Source organism: Gallus gallus, chromosome 8, assembly GCF_016699485.2.
Source record: "Gallus gallus isolate bGalGal1 chromosome 8, bGalGal1.mat.broiler.GRCg7b, whole genome shotgun sequence".
Classification (NCBI taxonomy): domain Eukaryota; kingdom Metazoa; phylum Chordata; class Aves; order Galliformes; family Phasianidae; genus Gallus; species Gallus gallus.
Genome location: NC_052539.1, coordinates 5132225 through 5159619, shown reverse-complemented (window position 1 = coordinate 5159619; position 27395 = coordinate 5132225). Strand labels below are relative to the sequence as shown.

Below are 27395 nucleotides of genomic sequence, written 5' to 3'. Positions count from 1 at the left end.
GCTCTCCTGCCCGCCCGCCCGCAGCAGCGGCCCCGCCACGCCTCGAGGGGCCGGAGCGCTGCCCGGCTGCGGGGGGCACGAACGGGCGGCCCCGGCCCCTCCCCGGCTACGTGTGAGCTTTCGAAGAAAGCAACCCACAAAGAAGGCAAGACAAAAAAAAAAAAAAAAAAAAATAGTGATAATAATAATAGAGTGGAGGGCGGTGCAGCTCTGCCGGTAGTGAAAAAGGCTGAAATCCGCTCCTCGCTGGTGGAGAAGCTCGAGATGAGGGTTTGGGGAAGCGGCCGGGGCAGTGCTTAAGGCGAACGAACGGCAGAAGGAAGGAAGGAAGGGAGAGAGGAATCCCACGGGCAGAGGGATGCCCCGCACCGACAGCGCTCCGGGTTCGGGGAAGGGAACCTCCCAGGGGATGGAGGTCCCACCAGGGACGGGAAGCCGAAATTCGGAACCTTCCTGCGGCCACGGCGCTGTCCCGGTTGCTTTCCCCCGTTCTGCCACCCGGGGGAAGCTGCGGAGCTGCTATGAGTTCGTGAAGGTTTTAGGGGACCCGCATGTCCTGTGGTCACCAGTGAGCTTAGCAGCGGGACACCCTCGTCACCAAGAGGTCCTCATGTGATGTGGGTAACAAAGTCACATCCTCAGGGAGCTGGAGACAAGGAGAGGCCACAGGTGAGCACGGGCAGCTCCGTGCCCTGGCAGAATCCCCTCAGGTACCGGGACAGACCCAGTGCATCCCAGCACACCCCGGCCCAAAGGCATTGGTACCCACACACAGGTCAGCAGGAAGGAGCTGTGAGCTGAGCAGCAGCAGAGCAGCGCTGACACGTCCATCATTGTCTCTCCAAAAGGTCTCCGAAGAGCTCCCACCAACTCTACAAGTAGCTGTGCCATCAGGCTCCAGGTGCCACTCCTCAACCTGTGCAGCCCCCCCACAGGGCTCAGCACCCCATCCTTCCATGTCAGAAAAAAGGAAAGAAGCTGCCCTCCAAATATTGACACCCTATAGCTTTACCCTTCCTACCTCCAAGCAGGAGGGTAAACTCCCTGCTGCGCCATGGGTGCTGCTGCACCATGCAAATCCTGTGCACAGTTGCTGGCTCAGTCCATGCAGGACCAGGAATGTGCCCAGCACGTTATCACCAAGGGGTCTACAGCAGAGTCTCACTATGTTTTGCACAGCTCCACCTGCAGCCTAGGGACCTCCTCCCCTCTTCCAGGGCAAAAACCCAGCACAGAGGCAGAGACGTACATGGGCACAGCAAAACCGGCTTAGTTCCCCCCACCCTCTCCCTTCGGGGAGAAGAAAGCCAAAGCGTAAGCATCGCCATGTTGCAGATGGGCTCAGAGGACCCAAGCTGTCCTTATTCCAGGGGACGTGAAGGGTGCTGCTCTGAGGTCAGTGAAAGCAGCTCCCCCTACCTCATGCAAAGAGCAGTGACCAGGTGAAGCAGTAAAACATAAAAGATAAATGCTCCACCCCCCCCTCACTGATAGCATTCAAAGCGTCACCTGGCAATTCCCCTCCCACACACACCCTCACCTCCAGCAACGTCCCTATAGCAGATGGAGTACTGCAGCCAGCTCTCTACATCCCATAAGGGCCAGGGGGTGGGTGGCCGAAGTCACTTGGGGTCTGCAGGATGAGACCTCGTCCCTGCACATTTAGCACAGAACCCAGAGCTGAACTGAAGGCAAACCAGCTCAGACCCTTATGACTCGGGCTCTATTTACCTTTATTCTACTGCTGTTTCCCAGTTTTGCTGAGTTTCAGCAGTAAATGAAGAAGCTGCATCAGAACCCAAGCAGACAGGGCAGGAAAACCCTCTGGCTTCATTACTGGGTGAGAAACAAACCCAGCTTAGACAAAGCAACGGAGTTGAGGCATGGTTTGTTTTCCTTTCCATGTATCATCACTACGAGCTGCTCAACCCGCTATTATTTTTTAACTCCTCCTCCACGGAGCACTACAGAGCGAGTGGATGAGGATTAATCAATGCTTTGAAATGTTTGGCAACGTGCACTAAAACAAAGCTCACCCACGGTGCAGGGGGATGCTGCTAACTGAGAACTCATGAGATGCGGTGTGCAGTGGGAAAGAGAATGCAATACTTTGCCTTGCATCTGCCATTAGCAGAGCGTGGCTCATTTTGGAAAAGGAAAATACATCCAATAATGATTGGAGGTTCAAAGTGGTGGCTGGGATTTGGGAAGAGCAAAATTTGCAGGAGATAGGAGCCAGGTGAGCGGGCAGGGAAGGCAGCTGGGCCTCGTTATGCTGATTCCTTGTGCCTGGGCTTTGAGGGCACCACTGCCACACATGTGCAAGGACACACACCCACATTTAAGGGGCTCAAGTGTTGGCCTTCCTCCATTTTTGAGATCTTTGACATGCTGTTTTAAAGCTACATGTGCTGGGGGTCGATGTTTGTGTAAGGGAAGAAGATTTCTTTGACTTACCTGTGATGGTGTTTGTTACTACTTTACATAGACTGTTTTTTTCGCAGAACTTCAGATTTGGTAGGCTCCAACCATGCCACACCGATGTCCTTCTGCAGGAACTTGAGGTCCACCACTCTTGATGCACATTGCCAAGAGCACAGGTGCTCAGGAGCCACAGTCGCTCTGAGACTTTCTGCCCCAGCCTTAGCCATCGTCCCCCATAACCTCCAACTTCAAAAGGCACTGTTCACGCCGCAGACAGCAATCTGCATTTCCTCACAGACAGTGGACCAAGCTCAGCATGAGGCCAGCCAAGGTAAATGGCCCATGGGACTTGGCAAGCTGTGAAGCCCTCTCTGGTACCACGTGCTGAGCCTCACTGCAGCCTGAATTCCTTATTATAGAGTGGCTTACATTGGAGGGGACCTTAAGGATCATCCAGCCTCAACCCCTTGTTGTGAGCAGGGTTGTCCCCCAGCAGCTCAGGCTGCCCAGGGCCCATCCATAGCCTGGGGCACCTCCAGGGATGGGGCAGCACAGCTCTGGGCAGCAGTGGCAGCACCTCACCGCTCCGAGCAAAGAATTTCTTCCTAACACCTTGTTCTTTCCTCCTGCCCTTTTGGTTCTCTCCCCCTTTTCACAGCAAAATACCGGAGAACAAATCACATCCCTGCGTGGGAGCTTTATCCACCCGTTCGTTTTGCATCCCTCTTTCTTCCCCTCCATCCCTCCCTCTTTCCCCCTGATGCTCCCCACGCTGCGGCGTTGCAATCTGTCAGCGGACAGACGCAGCCCGGCTGCAGCTCAGCGCACCGCGACGCACGGGTCAGAGGGGGCAGATCACTTAACACTACACCTGTTTTATGAATAATAGTGCAAGGCAGCTTTGCTGGGTTCCTGGGAGGGCGTTTTCCCACCAGGATAAACCCCACGTATCAAACAAATTCACGTCTTTAAATCGTTTGGCTCTGGTTAGCTCCGGTGATGGGCAGCTCCGGCAGTGCCATGCAGGCTGGGGGAAGCATAGGTGGAGCTTGGGAGTGGCTTGTGCACCGTAAGCTTTGCTTAAGGATGAGTGTGATCATAGATTTGGGTTTGAATAGCGAGTTTTAAGTGTGAAAAGCAGGAAAACCAAAGAAACCGGGAAACAAAACCCTTGAGAACAGGATCCATCAAATCTTAGAAATATCAAACCTAAGCTGATGTTGTAACAACCTCTAAAGCACTGTGGTTTGTAAAGCAGCCTGGTGCTCTCCAAGAGCAGCCAAAGTTGGATTTCTGAGCCTGGTGGAGATGTTGTCCACCTCTCCATCCCAACCATAGCATCCCTGGGTAACTTCTCCCTTCGGCTGCACTGCCACATCGCTGGGGTCCCTGCATCCCATGGGGCACTCAGCACTGCCCAGCAGTACAACCCATTGATGGAATGAGAGCTGCCTCCCAGCGCAGGCTGTGCAGGGATGGGGACCAGCTCAGGAAAGGCAAAACACACGAAGGAAGCCACTTTCAATTTGAAATGATTAAAAATATATATATATCCGAGGGTTCTCTGCGTGGTGTCAAAATGAATTATTTTTGATTCAAAGCAGCTCTTTGCTTAGCAGGAGCAAGAAGCAACGCTATGTGGCATCCTGGTGGAAGGCTTCTCCTATCAGCACAGGCAGCAATACCTCTGAGTGATGCTTCTGGCCCAGCCCAGCCCGGCACCACGACCACAGCAAAGCAGGACGATGCTCTGCAGGCTCCAACCAGCGCCTCTCATATATTACTTTATTTTTTTGTTGTTGTTGTTGTTGGCTTTTATTGAGAGTGAAAAAATAATTTAAAGCAATTATCTGTACAGGGAGGTGTGTGGTTAGCTGGGCAGAGGGTCCGCAACCCCACCGGGGAGGGTTAGAGGGGACGATTTACAGCTGTACAAAGACACAACAATCCCACCAAAGAGGAGCAGAGGGTGGAGGGCGGCTCTTGTAGCCCGGAGAGGAGGGGTGGGAGCTGTGTGGGGATATGGCGGGGGGGAGCGGACCCTCAAGTGACCTGCAGGGGTGTCTCCAGCATCTCCATGAGGAAGGTGTCGATGGGGGTGTCCCCGATCAGCTTGAAGAAGAAGAGGTGCTCCAGGCACTTCAGCCCGATGGACCGTAGTGCTGGCAGGCGCAGGAGGAGTTTGGCAAACCTGGAAAGGGGGAGAGCAGGCAGAGGGGTGAGCGAGGCACCGGCTGCACGCTGCCACCCGTGTCTGAGCCTGAGCTGGGGAGGGCAGAGCACACATCCTCCCGGTGCCATGGGGAGTCACCCGTCTTACAACCCAGGGCATGTAAACGGGGGTGGGGAGGGGAAAAGAAAAGAGGAAAGGAAAGGAAGAGGGGGGGCATCTCCCTAAAGCAAGGGCTCGAACCGCTGACTTGCATCTCCCCTCTGCTATTGCAACCATTCGTGGAACACCCCTCCCCTCCCGGTTCAGGGCTGCTGGGAGGGCTGCCCTCTCGTCTCGCCCCGCACCTCCGAGGATGCGGCGGCTGCACCCGGCGGCCCCGGGGCCGGAGCGAGGCATTGCGGCACGGCAGCCAGCAGAGGGTGGGCTTGCATAGGGATGGGAGGGATCCGCCGCCATCCCGAAGGCTGCGGTCCGGGCAGAGGGGCGGCGGTTTGCTTTCGTATCGCAGAGCTTTCTCGCTCCCAGCCCCAGGACGGAGGGGACACTCACCGCCCCGGCTGCTCGGGGTACTTCTGCTTCGTGTAGGCTTCCAGCGTGGCGTAGACCTTTTCCCGCAGCGACTCCACTTCGGAGGGGCTGGACAGGCCCTTGGCGTCTGGACAAGAGAGTCACTGCCAGGGATCCAGTGGCACGCAGGGGAGAGGTGGTGATGCTGCCCGACAGCTCCGCAACTTACCTGGGTTGAAGAGGACAATGGCTCGCAGGCACCCCAGCTCCGACTTATCCATCTGCATGTCCTTCATTTTGGACACCAGCTCTGTCAAAACTCTGCTTGTGGGGGACACGAGTGGGCAGACAGTCAGAAACGGGGGCTGAAATCACCCGGGATGGGCACTGGGAATCCCCCCGGCCCCTCTCTGCAGGGAGAGGTGGCTGTAAGGGACAGCCATGCCACACATCACTCCTTTCTATGAGCACCAGCAGCACCCAGGGGCAGAAGCATTCAGTTTACTTCCATTCTCGCTCTGGTCTGCACGTGGGCTCTGTGCTCTGCTGGCATTACGAGGAACAGTTTGTGTTTGAGGAAAACCACATGGGTGTTCCTCCACATTGCACTCTGCACGCCACTTCTGTAAGGATGGCGACACCACATCCTGCTGGGCTGGGAGCAGACGTGGCACAGACAGTACAGATGTGGCTCTTACATGAGCAGAAACTGCAAGCTGGGGCTTAAGGCTCTGCTAGCTAAGGCTCTGCTGATCAGTATTAGCTCTAGATCCAGTTAAGGTAAAAGCTTCCAGGGGAGGGCAGAGAAGCAGCCTCCCCCTGCACAAACACAACCACCCACAGGGATGCTTCTGCAGCTGCAAATCCCTTCCAAGGTGTTTTCATCACACTCGATTGTGTTTTTCTTAAGCCAGCCCCACGTCCCCTAATTCTACCCCAGATCATCATGGGTTTGCTCCAGCTCTCCATAGAACAGTAGAATATCCCGAGTTGGAAGGGATCACTGGTTCCCTCTTAGTGTGGAGAGAGCTGCTCAGGCTCTGTTGCTGGGGATGATAAGCTGGCCACATACCTGTCAAAGATGGAGCCCACGCCTGCACTGTGAGCACTGCTGCGGTGCACATGCAAGCCTGTGGCCAGCAGGATGCCATCCTGCACCGACACAGAGCGATGGGAGAAGGATGCAATGAGCAGCTCATTCCAGCCTGCGAGAGGGAGGGGTGTGGGGTAAAGAGGGCAGCTGATAGCCAAGCATCATTCCCATACAAAGCACGGAGCTGGTTTCTGCCCTTCGATTCAACATCAGATTCCCAGCGCCCCATCTACACCCTCTGCCCAGCGCTTATCCTGGCCGGGGACAAACCAGCCCCAGCAGCAGGGATGGACCAGCTTAGGGTGTGTCGTTCCCCACAGACACAGAAGCCAGAGAAGGGATGGGGATAGGAGGAAAAGGCCGCAGGCTGGGGACATTACCTGCCCGCAGGAGGATGACTTGGTCCTCCAGGGTCAGGTCGGAGAAGTGGGGGATGCGCTTGGCCCACTCGACGAGGGTGAAGAGCTGCTTGTCAGCAGCGTGGCAGATGTTGGTGACGGGGTCATTGGTCTATGGGAACAGCAGTGTTGGGGGGAAGGGGGGAGAATTCATCAATGTAAAATCATTGATAGTCACCACCCGCACTGCACGCAGCATCAAATGACGTTAGCAATACCCAGGGCCACAAACCAAGCGACCGCATCGCCAGTTATCTCAGCTGCACGTTTTTGGGGAGAGGAAATCTGTATTATTATTATTTCTCCTCAGCCAAAGTGGCCTTAAGTTGCACCGGAGGAGATTCAGGTTGGGTAATTGAAAACATGAAACACTGAAATTGAAAAATCTCTTCTCGGAAAGAGCAGTGATGCAGTGGCACAGGCAGCCCAGGGAGGGGGTGGGGTCACCATCTTGAACGCTGTCATCCCAAGCTGTGTGACGTTACTGACACTGCACAGTGCCCCCCTTACTGAGCTCTCCGTGTTCACGTCGCTGTATGCCTCCGTCTTGGGTTCGACTGCCAGCTCGGCTTCCAGGATCCTCTCCACAGGCATGTCCTCGCTGCCGCCGCTCGTGGATTCAGCTTCGTTCTCACTGCGCTCCCTGCTCCGCTGCCTCTCCTCCTGCACGGCTAAGGGAAGAAAAAGCAGCTCTTTACACCCAGGCAGCACTCATTGCCGAGCATCTCCTTTCCTCTTGGTTGAGGAACTCTCTCTCGGTAGGGAGAAAAATCAACAGATACTTCTGCTGCAGGTCCAACCAAAGCGCCATCACCACTCCGTCCTCATCACCCCCCCAATAACTTCGGGGTTGCTGCAGATTGGTGGTCTCCAAACTTGAGGAAAAGTGCTGACCTCCAAACTCCAGCAGAGGGGAAGGAGGAGGCAATGCCTCCAGGTGGCAGCCTGGGCTCGGTGGTCACCAGCTGCTGGAGGGACCTCATCTCCCAGCCACTAAGGTTTGCTGCATGCCCAATTCCTGAGCCAAGCTGGGGCCTCCGCATCTATAAGGGCACGGATCGACGCAAGGAGCTCCTCCTGCTGCAAGCTTGGAGCTCTCCCACTCTTCTACCATTTCCCAAGATATCTGCTGATGGGTGAAATATCAGTTATTCACCCCCAGGGCTGCTGGGTGTGTGGAGGACAGGTCAGTGTAGGACATGAACACACAGCCTGCCAAGTCTTATGCCCATAGCAGGTCCTGGGCGCACAACTTTGTATCGGCAATCCCATAAGGAAATCCTGCTTTAGGAGAAAAGAAAGGCAAATGACCAGCAGGTGTCACATCAGTTTAGCTCATTGTTAGGGAGAAGAGTCCCAAAAGAGCAGAGCAGCCCCGCTAGCCAGCATCACTGCCCCACTATGACCACACAGCACCATCCAGGGTACCAAAATGCAGCGTAAGCCCTGAAGGAAAGGTTGGGGGCTGGGCTGGTCACGGGTAATGAGCTGTGGGCATTTATACACATGGAGTAATAAAGGTTCACTGAGGAGAAGCCGGGTGCAAAGCTGGCCCCTTTCCCCCCCCCTTTGAGCGCTCAGCTGTTGGAGTGGGGAAGTCATCTCCATGAAAACAAGGGGATAAAAGTCCCATGGGAGGAGGACAGAGGATGCTGAGGAAGGGACCCGCTCCGCAAGGCTCCAACAAGCCCTAAGGCTGCCTGGGAGCTCCATCCTCATATTCTCAGTTAGGTAACTGCTGCTGGGGGGAGGATGTTACACGCTCCCAGCACAGGTTTGTCCTCACACTGCCCCCCAGCAGCCTGGGGTTTGCATTTTCACGCTCTATGAAGGAAAGTCGCATCGACTCTGCGGTCCTCCAAACCACTTTGCACCCGGCAGGAAGGGAGAGCTGAGCCTGAGATTGGGTTTTTGAATCAAGCCTGGTCTTATACAACCCCCCTCTTCCCTCGGTGCTTGGGGCAGCGCGGCACTGACCACGCTATGGGGAATGGGCTAAAGAAGAAGTCTCCGAGCCAAGCGTGTACCTTCCCTCTTCATCCCCATGGCGAGGCACTTCTGATAGCGGCAGTACTGGCAGCGGTTGCGCTGGCGCTTGTCGATGAGGCAGTCCTTGTTGTCACGGCAGGTGTAGATCAGGTCTTTCCGGATGGTCCTCTTAAAGAAGCCCTTGCAGCCCTCGCAGCTGTACACCCCATAGTGCTTCCCTAGGGAGGTGAGGGCAGGCTGTGAGCATGGGTGAGCTCAGACCGGCCCCAGAGGTGAAGGAAGAGCCTGCAGGGAGTCACCTTGATAGGGCTGGCTTGTCAAGGAGGATAAGGTGCTGCTGTGCTATCACTTTCCCATTATAAGGAGGGACCATATCCATCTGCATCCCAGCAGAGGGATGCGGAGCCATGATTGGGATGTACTGACATGGTGGGGTTTGCCAGGCTCAGCCAGGCTGCGGGACTCTGGGCAGGAGAAATAACCCAGGCACAGCTACAGATCAGCTAACACAGAGCACAGGTGAACAGGAACACAGTGATTTTCATGTTTTACCTTTGTTAGAGGGGGACAAGGTATAAATTGAGATGATACCTAGAGAACAGTCTGCACTTAGGTAAGGCAGACCCAGCCATGAACCCTGTGATAGTGGCACAACCTCAGCCATAACATTCACTGCTGTGCAAGGCTTCAGGGCATCAGGGCAGCTGTCATTGCACAAAGCCCTCCCTGAGGAAGGAAGCCTCCTACCTGAAGACCTGTCCCCACAGATGGCACAGATGTGTTTGGCTAAAGAACCTGGGCTTGTGGATGGATAATTCATGTTCCCAATCCCTGGTAGACCTGGCAAGGGCTTGATGTCCTCCGAGCTGCTGACATTGTTGAGCACATTGAGCTGCAGGAGGAGAAGACAAAGAGATGGTTTAGCTCTGTACCCCAGAGAAACCATCCCCAAATTGAGTTGAGTGTTTCCTCAGTGCCCAGACTGGGCTCATCCCAAAGCTCATCCCTAGCCCATGGGCAGACCGACATCCTCTGGTGAACCCAGCTGGAGGGATTTAAGCAGAAGCTGGGTAGCAGAAATCAACCCTTATCCCACCCTGATGCTGTAAGCAAAAGGCAGGGCTAAGCAGAGCCGAAAAAGGGAAGGCAGCAACCCTCAGCTGCTCAGTTACAGCTCCTGAACAGAAGCACTGGCGGGGCCCTGCCTCTTTCACTGGGGGACGCTGGTCGCCAGCTGCCTGTGGCTCACGATGTGCAAATCTGCATGAAAACGTGGCAATCCCAGTCCCTCCCTGGGGCTCAAGTTTCCAAACTCAATCACGGGTTGGATAATAGAGCCGATCTGGGGTTGCCAGATTTGAGAAGGGAGCAAAGAGGACGTCTACAACGAGCTGCACTGAGACGCAGCCCAGAGCCCCCAGATGAGATCCCCAGGAGCTGCTCACGGCTGCTGCAAGCTAAAGGCTGCACACTGACATCGATCAGAGACCAAAGGCTGACGTTGCCCAGGGCTTCCTTTGATAACCGTTTGCTTTAGAGCTGTTGTCAGCAGGGCAGTGAGGATGAAGGGCCATTGAGCAGGTCTTGTTGCAAGCTGCCTGGGCAGAACAACATCCCTCCAAAGCCACCATCAGCTCATCCTTCCCACCACCAACTCAACTCCTTCCTTCCCTTCAAGCATGCGGCCTCCTTCGGTACTTCCCAAACTTCTTGCCAAGATGCTGAGCCAGGAGGAACTTCTTGTGGCTTAAAATGTTACCCAGAGCTCAGTTATCACCTTTGTTTTCTCTCTGCTGCACTCGCAGACAATAACAGCCATACACGCAGGGGGAGAAGCGGGACAGTTTTAGCCATCAGTGTCTAGGAGCTTTGGCTCCTGCAGGTTAAGTGCAATCATGTATGATATTTGGGACAACTGCTTGAACCCAAATCCATTAGCAGCCTCCCTGCCAAATCCCCAAAGCCCAGCTGTCTCCTTGCATTAGAGGCAACGTGAGTAAAACGCTCCTCAGAGCTGGTAACGTGGGGAAACTCCTGGACTGGGGAAAACTGCTTCCTGGAGCGTCCCCAGACCCAAAGGAAAAGGTTTTCATACAGCCAGCATTGCCACCAGCTTCACCACCATCAAGCACCTGTCTGGCATGCCATGGGCAATGGGAATTGCCTGGTCAGTGGGAGACAGCTGGGTGGTGTGAGGGTCCTTGCCCTGCACAGGCACCCTGAGAGCCCCCAGCCCGTCCCTGGGGGGACACAAATCCCAGCCTCAGGGATCCCCCTTTGCCTGGAGAGGAACCTCAGCCCTTGAGTGAGCTCAGGCAGTAAGGATGGGAGCATTTCATTTTTCCTCAGGCAAAGTCTACACGCAACACAGAGTACGTGGCTGGCATTTAGCATTAACATTTGTCTCTCTAGAAAGTCTGCATCCTTTCCATATAATGAAACATAGCAGATACCCTTTTACTGGAGGAATGGGATTGACTATTTCCTATTGTACTGTACATGTATTTCAATAATTACCCATATGGCCATAGATGCAGCAGAGAGGATTGCCTCTATGGTAAGACAAGATGTAGGAATCATCTCCCTCACCCTCACTGTGAAATGTAGACAGGTATCTTCTGTGTCAAGGTGATTTAATCAGGAAGATTCACACGCTGGCAATTGCTCTTTACATCAAATCTACAGAACACACCAAGGACTCCCCACCAGCCAGCCCACACCCTTCACTTTCATTCTTCACCCAGCCTCTGAGCACCAGGAACTGGGGGTGAAGCCAGCGTGCCCATCTACCTACCTGTGGGCTGTGGGTCACAAAATTCATGCCCGGGGCTGAGGACGACAGAGCAACGGGATGCGAGCCAATGGAGGATGCGATGACCCTGTAGGGTGAGCCCAACGCGTTCACTGGAGACCCAATGGTGTTCATGGGGGATGGCAGCGCCCGGGAGGCGTTTGTGGGGGCCTCGAGGTAGTTGTGGTGTCCGTCCACCGTGCTCCCCACGGACAGGCTGGATGATGGGCTCACAGACGTGGAGCTGGCATGAACAGGGGAATCTACAGGGAGAGATGAGGTATATGTGGATGCGCCTGCCTGTACAGCGCTCTGCTGCCCTGCCTTGCTTGTGCCAGCTTAGATGCTGGCCAAGCAAACATGCCTTACTGTATAAAGAGAAAGAGCAAAACGTTGTTTATGGTACAGGAAATAAGGTTACCTACAGCAACAAAACAGATTATGACGATAATGTTTAATAATCAAATCTTCTCGTGTTGCGTTGGTGCCTTAGCTGACTTGGAAGAAGGCACTGCTGCTTGCCTGCCTCAGGCTGACTTTCTATTCCCCAAGGTCTCACATATGCTGTTCAAACCAGCTGTGGAGACAGAGCATTTCTGAAGCCAAGAAATCCCCAATAGCCAGGCTGGAACCCCCCACCCCCATCTCTCTGTGCTTTGCAACCAGCCTTCACTTCCCATGATGGCTCACCTTCCTCTCCCCAAGGCTCAGCTCTTCCCTTCCCACCCACATACCTCTCCACCATGCTATTCCACACATTCCTCCAGTTTCAATTCGAGACGTTGGAGTCGAGAAACTCAGCTCTACAAGATCCACCTCCCATCTTCAGAGATTATTTTGACACAAAATGCCTACCAGTCTCAAAGGGTGTAGTTGCATTTTATGGATATACACACAACCATTTTTCCCCTTTCCCTAGAATTTAGCAACCCCAGTAACATTAACATTTCAATGAGCCATTGTTTCTCTATTGGCTTTCCAACACAGGAGACCATTCCCTGGAGCAGCCAAGGTGGATGGCAAAGAGGATGCTCGTTCCCATTGCGTTTGCAGTAGGGCAGAGGTTTGGTGCTGTGCTGCTGTTGTTTGGTTTTTTTTCCTCCCCATCCTTTTATCATTATTGCAAAGTTATTTACGTGACAGTGTTTGTTATTTTACCTGAAGTAACAATCAAATCTGATTCAAAGGGAAGATGCACAATAAAGACGGGAAAAGGTCAGCTTGCTGAATAACATTAAAGACATTTGTCAGAGTCAAGGAGGACTCGATCTGCTGTTATCAACCCACTTCAGACTTAATTCTGCAGAGGGTGGGGGAGAAAAGGTCTGTGTCAATTCCTGCTTTGGCTTTTTGGATCAATTCTCCCAGTGGAAAGCAATGTGCGGCAAGAGGAAGCCAGCCACGACAGCAGTAGGATGGAGCCCTGGAGGCAGTGGCTGGGCACGGGGCTCCATCCTACTGCTGGAGGGCCTTCCCAGCATCAATACACAAGCTTATAAAAAATGGTGGTGCCCATGGCAAGAGCGCTATGGCCAGGGACACCCCCAAAGGCAGCGCATTTGTTCCCACACTGGCCACGCTGTCCTGCTGAAGCTGGGACAAATACATTGGCCAAAACCATCAGTCTCCAGATACAAATATTTGCATCTAACCATAATGAATTGCAATACAAATCCTACTCAAAAATCAAAGCAGTGGTCTGGGATTTTCTTTGACTTCCAGTCCTTCTCCAGGACCCAGGCTGGCTTGGACAGCATAAATAGAGATCACAGGCCTAGTTAATTTGGGCTGAATATGGTTTGGGAAGATTAAATGAAGTGATCCTGGGGAAAATACTATTTGTGTCACGCATCTCCCAGCTGAAACTAACTCAGAAGTCCTGTAAGGACTTCCCTTGAGATATTCTCTGCCATCACATGGGGGTGAACAGACGCATCCGTGCTGCAGTGGTTCTGGGAAGGAGCTGCTCCACAGGGACGCAGCTGTGGGATGACACAGAGGGGACCACAGAACCAAGAACCAGCCCAGTGTGCCAGCCATGGCTGCTTCCGTGGCAGCATCCAGCCCAGGTGACATTTACACAGGCCACGGTGGGCCTGCAGCCTGCCCATCAGGTAATGCAAGGTGACATGCAGTGCCGGGGACTCAGCTGGCTGTGGTGGGGCCCTGAGGAGCAGAGGGCAGCCCCGCATCAGCAGGAGAGAAGATAAGCAAGGACACTGCACAGCTTTGATTCCTCACTTCTCCCACCGCTGCAAAATCCCGGCCGAGGGTGGGAGCTTTGCATCAACAGCCTCATAGAACTGGGAATATAGAAATGCTATCTGCATCACCACAGAGGTGCAGGTGCAGAGCCCCCACATCAGTGCTGAATGGCCTGGGCTGGGAGGATGCTGCTCCACGACCAACACTGGCTCAGTGAAGCCAGTTTGGACCATCTGGGCTGTGAGCACTGCCCGGGGGAAATCTGGACCTTGTCTGCAAGGAAAGATAAGAGCATACAAGTGACCACAAGTGTCTTGGCAAGAGCAGCGGGAAGAGAAGTGCCCAGCCTGCTACACATCAAGATGCCTTCATTTTCATCCAAGAAGCAGCAGGAAACACCAATCTCACCAACTGTGATTGAGCAAAAAGTGGAAAGTGAACACAGACTAGAAACATCCAAGCCTTACACACTACCTCACAGCCACTGCAGCAATTGTGAGTTTGCACTGATTAAAGCTTCTTCAGCTCTGATGTCTAACAAAGCCAGGAGAAGAAAGGCGCCCATGTTAACTAGAGAAAGATCACTGTGTTTATGGTCTAGAATCATAGAATCATTAAGGCTGGAAAAGACCTCCAAGATTATCAAGTCAAACCACCAACCCATCCCCACCATGCCCATAAAACCATAGAATCATTAAGGTTGGGAAAGACCCGTAAGATCATCTAATGCGACTGTGAACCCATCAGCATCATGCCCACTAAACCCTCATAAAATCATGAAGGCTGGGAAAGACCTCCAAGATCATCAAGTCTGATCACAAACCTACCACTGCCATGCCCACTGAGCCATGAAATGACAAAGGTCAGAAAGGGCCACAAAGATCATCTAGTCCAACCATCAATCTATCACCTAGAGCTATCCTACCTCCTGAGACCTGCAGATAAATAGCAAGTCCAGGGACGATCATTCTTTCAGTCTTTCCACTTGTTCTTTAGGCATCAGAGAATCAAGAAGGTAGAGCAAACTGTATGAATAACAAAGAATATGCCTATGCTTCGAGGACCCAGATATGCACAGAGAGGGATCGCCTCATTGGCATGAAGGATCAGAGGTGTGAGCTGTGCTGCCTCCCCCTCCTCCGCAGACCCAAGAACACCAAACAGGGCTGTGTAGGGAAGGGCTTCAGCACAGGAACGTGAGGTGTATGGGAGGCAGCCTGGCAGGAGGCTCATCCTTGGGGACAACATTCACAGGGGGATACCTCTGAGAAACAATCCTGAAATGAAATGCAGATACGTAGCAAGGACTCTCTGTTAGCTGGAATTGAAGCTTTGCTGCTATGGTTGCCTATTTATTTAAAATATGGAAGTTAATACAAAACAAAATACTCCCTTTCTGGTGATATTTATAACTGTCCAAGCATGTTTCCCCACGCTGATATCCTGCATAAAGGTTATTGGCTTTGTCTGGCTTTTAAGGTCCAGTAACCTTTGTGCTTCTATCTTTGCCTTCCGCTCTGCGAGTCAATAAATAATGCAGCCTTCCCCTGACAGATAACATCACAGAGGTACACAAAGTTTTGGAGGTGGGTAGAGAGATCTGCAGTGGGGACCTGCAGAAGGCTGGAGAGGAACATGCAAGATTTTCTCTCTGCTCATTGGGTGGTGAAAAGAGCTGCCACCAACAGCTCTGCTTGTAAGCTATATGGCTTCTCCGCTGCTTTCCAAGCCAAGGCCACCTAAAACCCGGCCCCCAAGGAGCAGTTGGCTGGAAGCACACGAGGCTTTCACCTGGCTTGTTAAATTGATGGTTGGACTGGATGATCTCAGTCTTTTCCAACCTCTATGATTCTATAGCTTGGCAGACCCAGCATCAGGTGCCACTTTAAGATCTCGGCCTGATTTGATTGAAATCGAACGGTGTGTTCACAGTTTAAGATGCCCAAGGACATTTAGACTACACACACCTGTGGTGTAATCACATGCTCTTCTCCTCCTCGAGAAACCAAAGCGGGGGAAGGAGGGAGCACTACCCACAGATGTCAACACACGTTTTGCCATGACTTTGATGGGAACCACTCATTGCAGGGCATCTCTACGCTACGGGGATCTTCCCAGCCAAAAAGAGTCCCTCAGCAACTGCTTGTCAGGTATTTAAAATAGAGATTGCAAGCCTCACTCATCCTGAGAAGGTATCACACCCCTCAGGTGACCGTGGTAGTGCATGAGAGTGATGTAAAAGCCTTTCCATTCCCAAAGAAAGAGAAGTCATTGAATTTGAGGCTTGGAGTGCTTTATGTGATGGTCTGATCAGATTTCCCATCTGACCAGAGGGATCTTCAGCACAGATTCCACCAAGGAATAAAGGATGCACATGAATTCCTACAGTGCTTTTTGGGCTCCTGGAAAAGATACAAGTCCCCATCCGAGAGCATCTCAAGGACTGCAGGGTCTGTGGCTCTGCAAAGGCAACTGAGGGTGGGTTTTTTCCCTCTTTCACAACTAAAACCTCTCCATTAGGCTGCAGGAGTTTGCTCAGTCACTGGATTTTCTCACACATTTTCCTGTTGGGTCAGAAACCCCTTTGCCACACTCACATAAGGACTTGCAGGTTCGGACGTGGCAAGCTGTGGCACCTAAAGGAAAACCAGCCCAGAGGTCCCAAAACCTGGGTCCATCAAGGGTGCCAACCAAACAGGCAGCCCACAGCATGGGTTTTCCTCTACAGCTCTCCCAAGCCACCAAGCAACCCGGTCTAACCCCGCTTTGCCTGGGAGAGCTGACAAGATTGCAGCCAGAGGTGGCGTGGCCGCAGGCCAAGTTACATGAGTACTCATAAAAGAGACTTTGTGGAGGAGCCAAGTTAGTCCTTGTCCCTAACCAACTGTGCCAGAGTGCTCTGAGAGGGGACAAACCAGCACAGCATCTTTCCATGCCCTGGGAGCAGGGCACCGGATGAAATGCATCCTTCTGGGGAAAAAAAAAAAAGACCACATTTTGAAACACTTTCTACGTTCCTAAAACCCAGGCTGAGAAGGCAAACCCAGCTGCTTAATGCACTTCTCCCACTTTGGATTCGCGAGCATGACTAACCCAAACTAACACCTCCACTCTGCTCCCCTCTGCAGTGCTACACAGGCAGAGCGTGCTTTTCCTCGTTGCAGATGACATGCTTATTAGCAACGTGTGCACATCCATCCTCTGACCGAAATTTGGTTTTTCTAAACCAAGCTAAAATATCACTTCGATGCACTTTTAAATGAAAGGTAACGCCCTGGTATATTGAACTGTGGCTGCGATGCTGGCTTGGTGCCTTAGTGGAGCAGGAACGCCTCTTACTCCCATGTCCCTCACCCAGCAGCCTCCCAGACGCTCTGCAGAGCACTGTGACCCCTATCCCTACAGGGATCTGTGCCTGGTTCCTACAAAGAGCAGTTTGAATGTCTCCTCGTAAATTCGTAATACTCAAGGAATTAAGCACGAATAACACTCCCATTGTTTCACCCCTATTGCAGCAATAGGAGTTTGGCTTTGCTTTTCTCGCTCTTTAAGAACGCCAGCGAGCAATAGATTTCTCCAACAAGAAGTCTGTTTCCTGCAGCAAGGGGCTAAAAGTGCACTTTAGGAGTCATCATCCCTACAGGTCATTAAAAGATACGTAGATGTGGTGCTTAGAGGCACGGCTTAGTGGTAGATTTGGCTATAGTGCTATGCTAACTGTTGGGCTTGATGACCTGATAGGTCTTTTCCAACCTAAGTGATCCTATACCTGTGACTTCTCTGCACATAGAGGATGACAGGAGGTGGGCATCCACAGCAAGACAGATTATACATAGTGGGAACGACCCACGTGCAAACCAACCCCAGTCCAAACCTGATATCCAGCAGAGAAACACCACCCAGCAGCACCCAACAGCCCTTCAACCTACTCCTCCTCCACTCCCCCCAAGTTAGGACAAGGGAAATCACTTCAGATAAAGATAATAAGCGAGCTCTGGAACTGCAGAACCTTTTTCCTAAGAGCAGTTCTGGTTTCTGCAGTAGGGTCTTGCTGGTGTGGAGGGGACCAATGCTGCTTCCAGCCCCACAAGCAGGCAGAACCCTGTTGCGCTCATAGCCTCATTTGGTTGACTTGCCACAGCTCCATGAGGGTAGGGCAGCAAGCAGGCACCGGGCACAGAAAGAACCCTCTGTAGATTGCCTTGGGCCAAGATGGGGGGCCGTTTTATGTTTAAAGGAGCGTTGGGTGTTTCTTTTCTTCCAGTGACCCGACGAATAAAAACGCATTTGGAAAGATGCTTCCTCAGTTAGATCCCGTCCTTGCAATCAACAGGTTCAGCTCATCACACAAACACATCCGCTCCAGCGAATCACAGGACAACCTGAACCAGCAGCACGCGGGCTCTGGAGGTTACAGCCACACACATGAGAGGTTAAACACACTTCTACACTCCCTCTTTCCCCGTGCTCCCACCGAGGGATCAGTTTCTCCACCTCACCCCGCAGGCACCGATTGCAAACGCAAGGCAAATACTCACTGCCGAAGCCCGCAGGAAACTTAATGAAGTGAGGATAATTCCCATACATGTTTAATCTTCAGTTCATCTCTCGCCTTTCAAAACACGACCGTCTCCTCTCACTTCAAAGCTGCCCGGAGCGCGGTGCCGCCCGCCCGGCTCGGGGCACGGCTCTGCGGGGGCTCTCGGAGGGCTGCGGGGCAGCTGCCTCCTCCCTCGGCCCCATCCTCGCTTTGCACAGCTGTCGGCCGGGATGAGATGCGCTCCCGTCCCCAGCAGCTCAGGGCCGGCTCCTGCCTTCAGCTACCCGAGCTCCCTGCGAATTCACGGCGGAGCGTCCCGGTAGCATAACCGCTCGGCTAAGACGCAGTCGGATGCACGGCGGCTCCGGTACAGATGAGAAATTGGGAGGTGGAGGGGAGGTTAAGTTGTTTAGGGGAGGAGCTTCGTGAAGAAGGAGGGGGCTGTTCTGCTTTCCCACCAGTGAAGGCTCGCTGCGGACTATCAGTTATGCCGGCCCCAGCCATGTGGAGGTGTTTTCCTGCCATGCGAAGGGGATGCTGGCCGAGTGCTTTTGGGAGCAGAGCTGTGCTCTACTCTGTGCTCCTGCCCCGTGTGAAGCTTCACTCCATCTGCGCTCTCAGCATCCAGCTGCAGGGTGCCGGACTGCAGCCACCCCAGGAAACATAGGATGGAGGTGGAAGGGGCAAAATAACTAACAAAAAGCTCACGTGCACTGCATAAAGCATCACGTGCAAACATCAGCCTCCTTGCACAGGGCACTAACACAGGCAGTGCTACCTCCTGCCCTGCAGGGATGCTCCCAGCCCTGCAGGCGAGACCCAGAAGGCAGTAGCATTGCACTACAAGGTGGCTTCTTTCCATCTCCAGATGGAAAACTGGATTTCTCAGCAGGGAAAGCTTCCCCCAGCCCCACTCTGCAACAAGTCTGAGAAGCATTTCTCAATCAAAAAACCACCACCAAACGGTCTGCTTCGTAAATGCATTCTTTTTTCTTTGCCCTGGGAAACCCAAGGGCTGTGCCTTCGCTGCACAGGATGGATCTGGCTGCCCTGGGAGTGGGAGGTGAGAGCAACAAAGCTGCTTTGCGCTTTAAGCACCCGGCGTGCTGAGTTTAGCAGCAGCGTTAGTTCTTACCCAAGGCACAGGATCTCAGCAGCTTTAATTCCGTGCTAATGACATTTTAGTAGGGAATTATTTTTATTGATCTGCCCGGAGCAAAGAGCCTGAGTGCAGCGCAGCTCAGCCAGCACCCCGTCCCTTTTTCCTTTCTTCCAGTCTGTAAGAAATGAGAAAGAAGGGAAGACAAAACAGCCCCGAGCTCCTTCGAAAGGCCACAGTCCCAGGCTGTAAGTGGATTACCTTATTGATTTTTAGCAGATCTGGGTTAGCGAGTGCTTAGTGCTGCGGAACACATGCACACCGAGCACCTCCAAAAGAAACCCCCCCCTCAAGATAAGCAAGCATCAGGCAACTCGTTTTGGGGAACACATGGGTTTGTGTTAGGGAGAGGCTCCAGTCCTTGTATACAGCTCAGTCTATGACAGGCTCCAGAAACCAGCTCATCCTCTCCTGACAAATGCTGTGGGACCTCAACTTCTGCAAGACGCAGCAGAGGTCACCAATCTGTGCTCCTGAAGGGTTTCTGGTTTCCGCCACCTATTATATAAAAGAATACATTATGATTGCCACGAAGGAAAGCCACTGCCACAGTGCACCCAGGTGGGACACACTGCTCCCAGCAGCCATCAGAGTCCTGCATCCGGAGCAGGACTCCCAGCAGAGTGCTGTTTTCTGCTGGCCGAGGTGTTAATGTGGCACTGGGCCCTGCCTTGCTCAGGTCCCCATCACTTTTCACAGTCACCGTACTGCAGCACGTTGGGACAGCATCCAGAAGATTTAGCACAGCTCCACCCAGCCTTTGAGTCTCTGGAGCCAGACCCTGAACAGTGGAGGCCCAAAGTGCAATAATCTTATCCCGCTCTATCTCAGAACCAGGAAAGAAGAGATTAAATATGATTACCATTCTCCAAACACTGGATTGAGCCAGGAAACCCCCAAACGTGACCAAGAATCCCATCATTCCCCCATCCCATTTCTGTTTAAAGGCAGAGGCAGACCATGGCCATACTTACAGCAACAGCAGATGTAAATAAAAAGGCTGCAGCCCTCCTAACTCTACAACTGCACATACAGCTCTCTCCCATCACAATGCTTTGGGAAGCCACTGCTCACTGGTGTGGGTGGAAGAGGTGGGGGTGGAAGAGGTGGGGGCCCCCCTCAGACTGCAGCCAAGGTGCAGCAGGGCTACAAGGCTGTGTGTCCCATGAGCCCTCCCCACACAACTCTTGGGGAGGACACACAGATGCTTCCCCAGGCCAGAACAGGGACTTGAAGCAGAGTTTCTCTAGGCTTATCAATGGAGCGGCCCAGCCTCATCTATCTGCCGTGCTGGTCGGCACTGGCACAGAGATACAATCGTAAAGGTTGGAAAAGATTGCTAAGGTCATCTAGCCCAACCATCAACCCATCGCAGAGACATGGATAAGTCAATCCAACCCGTACGATCATCAGGGAGGCAGGGAGCTCCTGCACCAGCCCTTCCCCACCCAGCCCTGCCCTCTCACTGCTACCCTCTAACAAAGCAATAACCACAGACACCAAGCTAATGAAATTAGCCCCGGAGCCCCACCAGCTTAATGCAATTACCAGCAGCAACACAGTCCGGCCACAGCACCACCTCACCTGCAGCCACACAGCCCTCCCTCTCCTTCTCCTCCTCCCCCAGGCATCATCCTCAGCACCATGCAGGGCACAGCCTACCTTGCAGGAGGCCCTGTCCCATCCAGCCTCTGAGGGCAGATAATTCCCGGTCTGCTTTAACCTCGGGAGTCGTTCAATTACCAGCACCATAATAATGAGGCCCTTGATGCTAATCAGCCGTGTCACCCAATCCTCTTAGGGCTGCCTAAGCACCTCCAGCAGCTTTGGCGGTGCAGGGCCCAGCTGCCCACTCCTCCCATGAATTATCTCCCCACATGGGTGCTGGTGGACACAGATGCAGGTGAGATGATCCCAGATTTTGGTGCCAGAAGCACCTGAAGAAGGTTTTTGCCCAGCCCAAAGGGCACCCACAGCCAAGCCTGCACTGGAGTGGAGAAACATACAGAAATCAGTTTTATAAAGTGCAATAAACACACAGGTTTCCCATCCACCCATCTCTGAATATTGCCATCTAACCATCAAGCCAAAAGACATTCCCTAAGGTGCTCCAAGCAACTTTTTGGCTCCTAAAAGCAGCTGGAGGGGACCCCGCCGTGCTCTGCTCCTCTGCCCTGGCACTCCTTTGCAGGGTGACACGCAGCTCTCCGCACACATCCGCTCTGACTCAGGCCTTCTGCTCCAACAATGCACTTTTTAATATCACACAAGGAGCAAAAACAACAGGTCCACTATAACGCCGAGATATCCTGAGGCAGAAAATCCATTCGGAGCCCAGCAAGAGAGAGTCGAGTCAATTAGACACTTTCTAGGGCGTCAAGCTGCCAACAATCCCGGCCTTTGTATGGGGAAGAATCACTGCCTATGCGCTTCCCGACAACCCCCCTTGCTGGAGCAGAAAGGTCAGTGGTGGAGCATCATGGAAAAGCATGCAGCAAAATATTCCTGGGAAGGTGGATGCAGAGAAATCGCCACGTGGATCTTTGCTGTCAAAAGCATCCACTGCTCCAGGGTTGGGGGTCATGGGGGAATTGGTGAGTTAGCATAGGTTCAGGGGAACTTCATACCTTCCTGATCCTGCCTGCAAGAAAACTTTGTTATCAGGTTGCTACAGTACTTAGAAATCATTGCTAAGTCAATTCAATAGAAATCTACGTGCAAGGCCCGCTTCAGCCCTCCTCTACACATGATGTGAAGCTGGGGAGGTTTTGGGGCACTGCTGCCTGCATGAGGCCACGGAGGGCTCCCACCTGCATCCCCCGGGGCACACATCACAGCCCCAGTGCAGCCGGGGGCTTTGTTTGCTGTTCTCACTCCGTACATCCCCACATCCGTGCTTTTACATTTCCTCCTGCCTCAGCAAGTGCAAAACTCCAGAGACAACCTGTCAATCTCCATCACATCTGGCTGCCTCACATGGTCTATTTATACCAGCCAGGCAAATGTGGATCTTTGAGTTCAAGGTAACAGGGGTTATTTCTGCTCCGAGCAGCTACTTTCTCAGGGAAGGAAGGGTTGGAAGCATCCAAGAGGAACAGCATCCCATTAGGGACTGGCAGCATCCTCTATGGCTGAGGGCACAGTAGCCATCACCGGCCACAGCCCCATCCCCGGCACAGCAGGCAGGATCTGAAGGTTGACATCTATCATAGGGCTCTCCATCCCATGCCCTTATGCATCATGCCACACAGAGGGGAGGCCAACACATCCCGTTCTAACCCATGCCCTCTCCAAGGCCACAGCAGCAGGCTTGCTCACACAGGGTCTGTACATCGAGTACTGCTCCTTAACTCTTCTCCAGCAGACCAGCCTGTTCTTTGGGAAGAAAAATCAAATACCACCAGCTTATGAATGAGCCTGTATGAAGTGAAGGAAGGGGAGGTTTCTCAGTGCTTTGCTGCCTTCTCTAGCACATAAAGATCTCACCCATTTCTATAATGACAGGGTCTTCCTGAGGATGGTTCTCCTGAGCTCTGCTACATTTCAGGCATACCTTGGAGTGAGCTGCAAGCACCCTGATCCACTGCTGCCGGCCTACCACTATCAGTACAGCCACCTTGAATGCTGCAAGCTCCTCAGCTCACCCTACAGTGCCTTTAGGCCACCAAGAAAACAAAAGACAACCTCACTTTTGCCCAACAGCACACCAGCCAACGTCAGTCTGAGCCCACCAGCCTGCTGTCTGACGCCGAGCAGCTTTGCCTCGCTCTGACAGATGCACACATCTCTTCTCTGCAGGCCCTTCCCCTGGGACCCCGCACACTGCAGCAGCCAGAGGGAGACAAGCACAGCACAGAGCTCAGCCAGAACAGCCCCCATGAGATCCGCTCCCCTGAGCAATTCCCCACCTGCACAGCCAAGGGGCAGGTAAGGAGCCAGCAGCACTGAGCATCCTTCTTATCAATAGCCTCCATCACCTTTTAAACATCATTTTCCTCCTGTAGGCCACACGTTCCCCCTCAAACAGAAAATCCACTGCTGTTTAAGCACTATAACTCCCCATGCCTCAAAGAAAGGAGCAGCCCTGGATCGAGGCGAGCACAGACCACGCCGTGCAGAGAGCCAAGACGGCACAGCAGCAAAGAGCAAACGCATGCAGAGCTGGCAGGGACACGTGCTGACATTCGTTGGCACCATCAAATAGCTGCTCTCTGCCCCCAGCCTCGTCCCAGTAGAAAGGGGGAGAAGGAAGCAGCGAGTGCCTGCCCACAGCCACATGTTTTGGCCCCATCCATTTGAGCAGAAGGAGCAACAGGAGGAGAGAAAGGGAATGAGCTCACATGGGCACAGCCGTGCACTCTTGGGTACTTACGCTGCCCCCATGTGCACTGACTTTATGGAACGCCCAGCCTGAGCATTAAAGCAAGCTCTGAGGATGGCAGAGCAGCTCCTCCAACACAGAGCCGTCTCTGTTAGCCCAGTGCATCCCAGCTGCAAAATCCAGAGGTCTTAAACTTTTTGTCTGCGTCTTGGGTTCTTTGCCACAACCCTTTCCAGCAGATCCAAAGGCTGCACCCCTACCAGTGAACTCACTATCTGCACAGCACGGGGTCTGTCCTGCTGGCTGTAACCACAGACGTTCCGTCATGCCATTCCCAAGTGCAGGCTGGGAGTCAGCACTGGGCAACAGCTGCTTTCACAAAGAAATTCGGACAGCTTTTAGGAGCCAAGCCATGCCCACACAGAGCGGCTGCCCTCACAGCCTACCCTGGCTTATTTCACCAGCAGAGCCCTTAAATCACAGCTATCTACACATGTAACCTCTAACCCAGGATGACACAGCAGCAAGGGAGGATGAGTGTTGACGAACCTTTGGTCAGGTGAAATGGAAGAGCTTAAACAGCTCTCCGACAAACATATCTCCCATCAGCAGCAGCCCAGGGCTGCACTCATGCCTCTTTCTGGATTAAAAAGCAGCAAAGGACATTCTGGCTCCCAGGAACCCAAGCAGAGCCAAAAGCAGCTCCTTTGCCAGGCCTCCACATCCCTCCTTCTCCTCTAGGAAGCTGCTCTCTGTGCATCCCCATCACCTCCAAGCACTTCCCAAAGCCTTCACCACCTGCGGCCCTCCTTGGGGAGCAGCTTTGCTCGCATCTCTGCTGAGCACCTCACGCAGCATTTTGGCCTGATGAGGACAGCAGCGAGGAGGAGAGACCTTTGCTTGACATGGAGATGCGATGTGACTGCTCCCTGCCCTCCCAGGCTCCAAAGGGCACCTGGCTCCCCATCCCTGGCTGAGCACGCACAGCTGCCCCAAGGCACCCGCAGCCCTGTGCGTGCCGAGACGGCCGGCACATCAGCCTCCATGAGATCACCCTGCCCAGCTCCTGCTCGAGCTGTCAGAGCAGGGATTGTGGCATGGTACAGACACAGGGCCAAGCTTTTCCCAGCCGCCCTGCACCACTGAACAGCACACACACATTGCCAAGGCAAGGCTGCAGAGTGGGACAGTTGCTTTTGCAGCTTGAGTGGCCAAAGGGTGGTACGGCTGTGGAAGGGCCCAGAACAGTTCCCCAGGTGCATCTGCTTCTCCCTCAGCAGAAGGCAGTGCTCTCTTTCGCACCCCCAAGAGCGCATGGAAGGAGAAGCAGCCCAGACCTGCTCCAGGGTCACCCTTTGCTTCTGTGGCCATAAGGTCCAGAGGGAGCTCATCACAAAGGATGCGGTGGCCCAGCCTGCTTGCAGAACAATCTCCTCCCACCACAATGCCAGCAACTTCGTTTGCAAACCCACCCCAAACACAGCACCAAGTGCTCTGCTTTCCTGGCTGCCGTCCCTCTTCACCTTGCATACGCCTGTAGCACTTTGCTTGGTTACCCATTGCAGCTAAAGCAACAAAGCTGTAAAAAGAAGGGGGGGGGGGGGGGTGGAGAGAAAGGGACAAACAAACATGATATTCTGCAGCAATTAGAGCTAAATAGGGAAAAGGGGTGTGGGGAATGAATGGACAATGAGGAGGGCAGGCACGCAGCGGGCTGTGAGCAAACTGTCCTTGGGTAGCCAGGTCTGAGCCAGGCAGCCAGGCTGCACGTAAGGAAGCGCAGGCAGATGAAAAGGGGTATTTCAGGAGGCGTAAGGCAGCTCCCACAGGGCCTCCCTGTCTGCTGGGCTCATCACAGAGCAGCCAGCATGGAGCAGCTCCTGTGCCCCCCTTCACTGAGTCCTTTTGGGTGGCAGGAGGATGCTGGCAAGCGCCAGTGGGGTCCGCTCAGAAAGGAAGGAATCCATTAATCTCCCTGGTAATTACTGCCACATATGGATTTGCACAATTACACTCTGTTAATTGGTTATTACAGGCAAGGCAGACTGATTGGGCAGAACGGCTGTGCTTTAACCCCTTCACTACCCCACCCCCAGCACTGCTCTATCCTCCTGTAACCTCCTTGGCTCCCACAACAAGGTGTGTACAGCCACAGTGGGATGACCTATAGCAGGCAGTAGAGGTGAAGTCTTCATAAAACCCCAAGATTTCTGCTGCCATATCTCCCTCTCTCCCAGGGGCTGCCTCACCAACCCTTCCCAGGGCACCAGAAGCTGTGTGAAAGTGAGGCATTGCTTTGCACAAGCAAGAAACTTAGGGGAAAAGCAGAGTCAGGCATCACACCACGCACGCAGTGACAACTTGCATCTCAGCCTTTGAACAGCCCCAGCTACAAGCTGCAATGGGAGCAAAGGCAGGAGCCAAGCAGGACCACAGCAAGGGAAGCAGGGATCCAAAGCTATGGAACACGGCTGATCCCTGCCAGAAGCCAGTCTGTGCTTCAGAGTTCAGAGTGAATCTTCAGAGCTGTCAAAGGGAAGATGGGGCAGAACCCACCGCCGTGCTTAAAAAGGTCAGCTGGGAAAAGCCAGCAAGGGAAAGCTGCTTGGTGTTATTGACAGATGCGGAGAGGAAGGGGCTAACCCAGGAGTACCCGCCAGGTGGCTTTGGCAGCGCACGCTAGGCTTCAACTCTGGGCAGCTGCAGCTAGCAATGAGCCCTTTGTGGGTCACCTCCTGACAACAGAGGCTGGGGACAAAGCCTGGAGCTGGCACCAGGCAGCATTCCTTCGTCCCAAGGGATGAGAGCAGGCCAGTGGGATGGAAGCCCTTCTGGATCTTGCAGCCCACATCAGCTCTCCTGGGCTGAAATGATGCATCCACTGGCTGCTGCAGCCGTAATTAACTGCCAGGAAAATCAATTCCAGCACTGGTTTACCTGATATACAGGAATCAGACCAATAATGTATCATCAGATGCTAATCAAATTTGATGTCGATATAGGATGATTAAGGTTGGAAAAAGGCTATTAAGATCATCAAGTCCAGCCATCAACCCATCACCAACGTGCCCAACGTGACATATATTTACCAAAGGAAGCAACAAGAGAAGCTGCTATTTTAAGTCACAGGTGACTTATAAAGACGGGAATGGGTCAGTTCAAAACACAAACCAGGTTCAAACAGATCTGAGATGAATTGGGCCACTCCAACAGTTTTCAGTGGAGTTCTCTCCCACCCCACACGCGTATGTGTAAGTATATGCATCTATGCACACACACAGTGAATGCTTTTGACAAAATCCAATGTTTATCCAGTAAGAACTTCAGATAGGCCACTCCATTAAGAGAATAAATAGAAATATCATGGCTATGTGTAATCCATTCACGAGCCAATGGCCAGAACTCCTTCACTATGAGCCATTGCATCCCTCAGCCCTAAGAACAGTCCCCTTTCCAATCCCTGGGCTGGTGCATGCCCACGGGGCTGGCCAAGCACTACATCTCTTGGAGTCCCACCACCCCTCTATATCCGTACTCAGTGCATGGCTGATCCACGTGGGGACAAAGCAAGGACTTACAGAAGTGAGGGAAGGAGCCCATCTCCAGGGAGTAAGGAGCCTGCATGCCTGGCTGCATTTCCAACCCACGTCCTGTCTCTTCAGAAGACTCAACCATGAAGGGAGCTTTGGGTTCAGCTCTCCCATCCACGCCAGGCTGCTGGAGGAGGAGAGGATCAGAGAGAAAGGAGTGCTTGTGCATTACACAGCAGCATCCTCACGATCTGTCCCGAGTTAC

The 27395-nt window shown here is 53.2% G+C and overlaps 1 protein-coding gene and 1 long non-coding RNA gene across 5 annotated transcripts; one reads left to right on the top strand and one right to left on the bottom strand.

The window, feature by feature from the left end:
• The first annotated feature begins 327 nt into the window (after positions 1–327).
• LOC112532902 lies at positions 328–3981 on the top strand. Its single transcript, XR_003076436.3, has 2 exons — positions 328–669; positions 2505–3981. It is a non-coding gene; the product is annotated as an uncharacterized LOC112532902 (long non-coding RNA).
• A 211-nt stretch (positions 3982–4192) lies between these two features.
• Positions 4193–27388, bottom strand: RXRG (retinoid X receptor gamma). 4 transcript variants are annotated; one of them, XM_015290246.4, is made up of 10 exons: positions 27179–27388; positions 11379–11638; positions 9332–9476; positions 8623–8802; positions 7106–7266; positions 6578–6707; positions 6177–6309; positions 5334–5425; positions 5147–5268; positions 4193–4615 (listed from the first exon to the last, which is right to left on the bottom strand). In XM_015290246.4, exons 1-10 carry the CDS (start codon positions 27357–27359, stop codon positions 4295–4297), a joined length of 1725 nt encoding a protein of 574 aa, XP_015145732.2. In that variant the 5' UTR covers positions 27360–27388; the 3' UTR covers positions 4193–4294. The 4 variants fall into 4 exon arrangements, with proteins under 4 accessions (XP_015145732.2, XP_015145735.1, XP_015145734.2 ...); XM_015290249.4 differs by having other exon boundaries at positions 5147–5252; XM_015290248.4 differs by lacking the exon at positions 27179–27388 and adding an exon at positions 18119–18495.
• Positions 27389–27395: the final 7 nt, after the last annotated feature.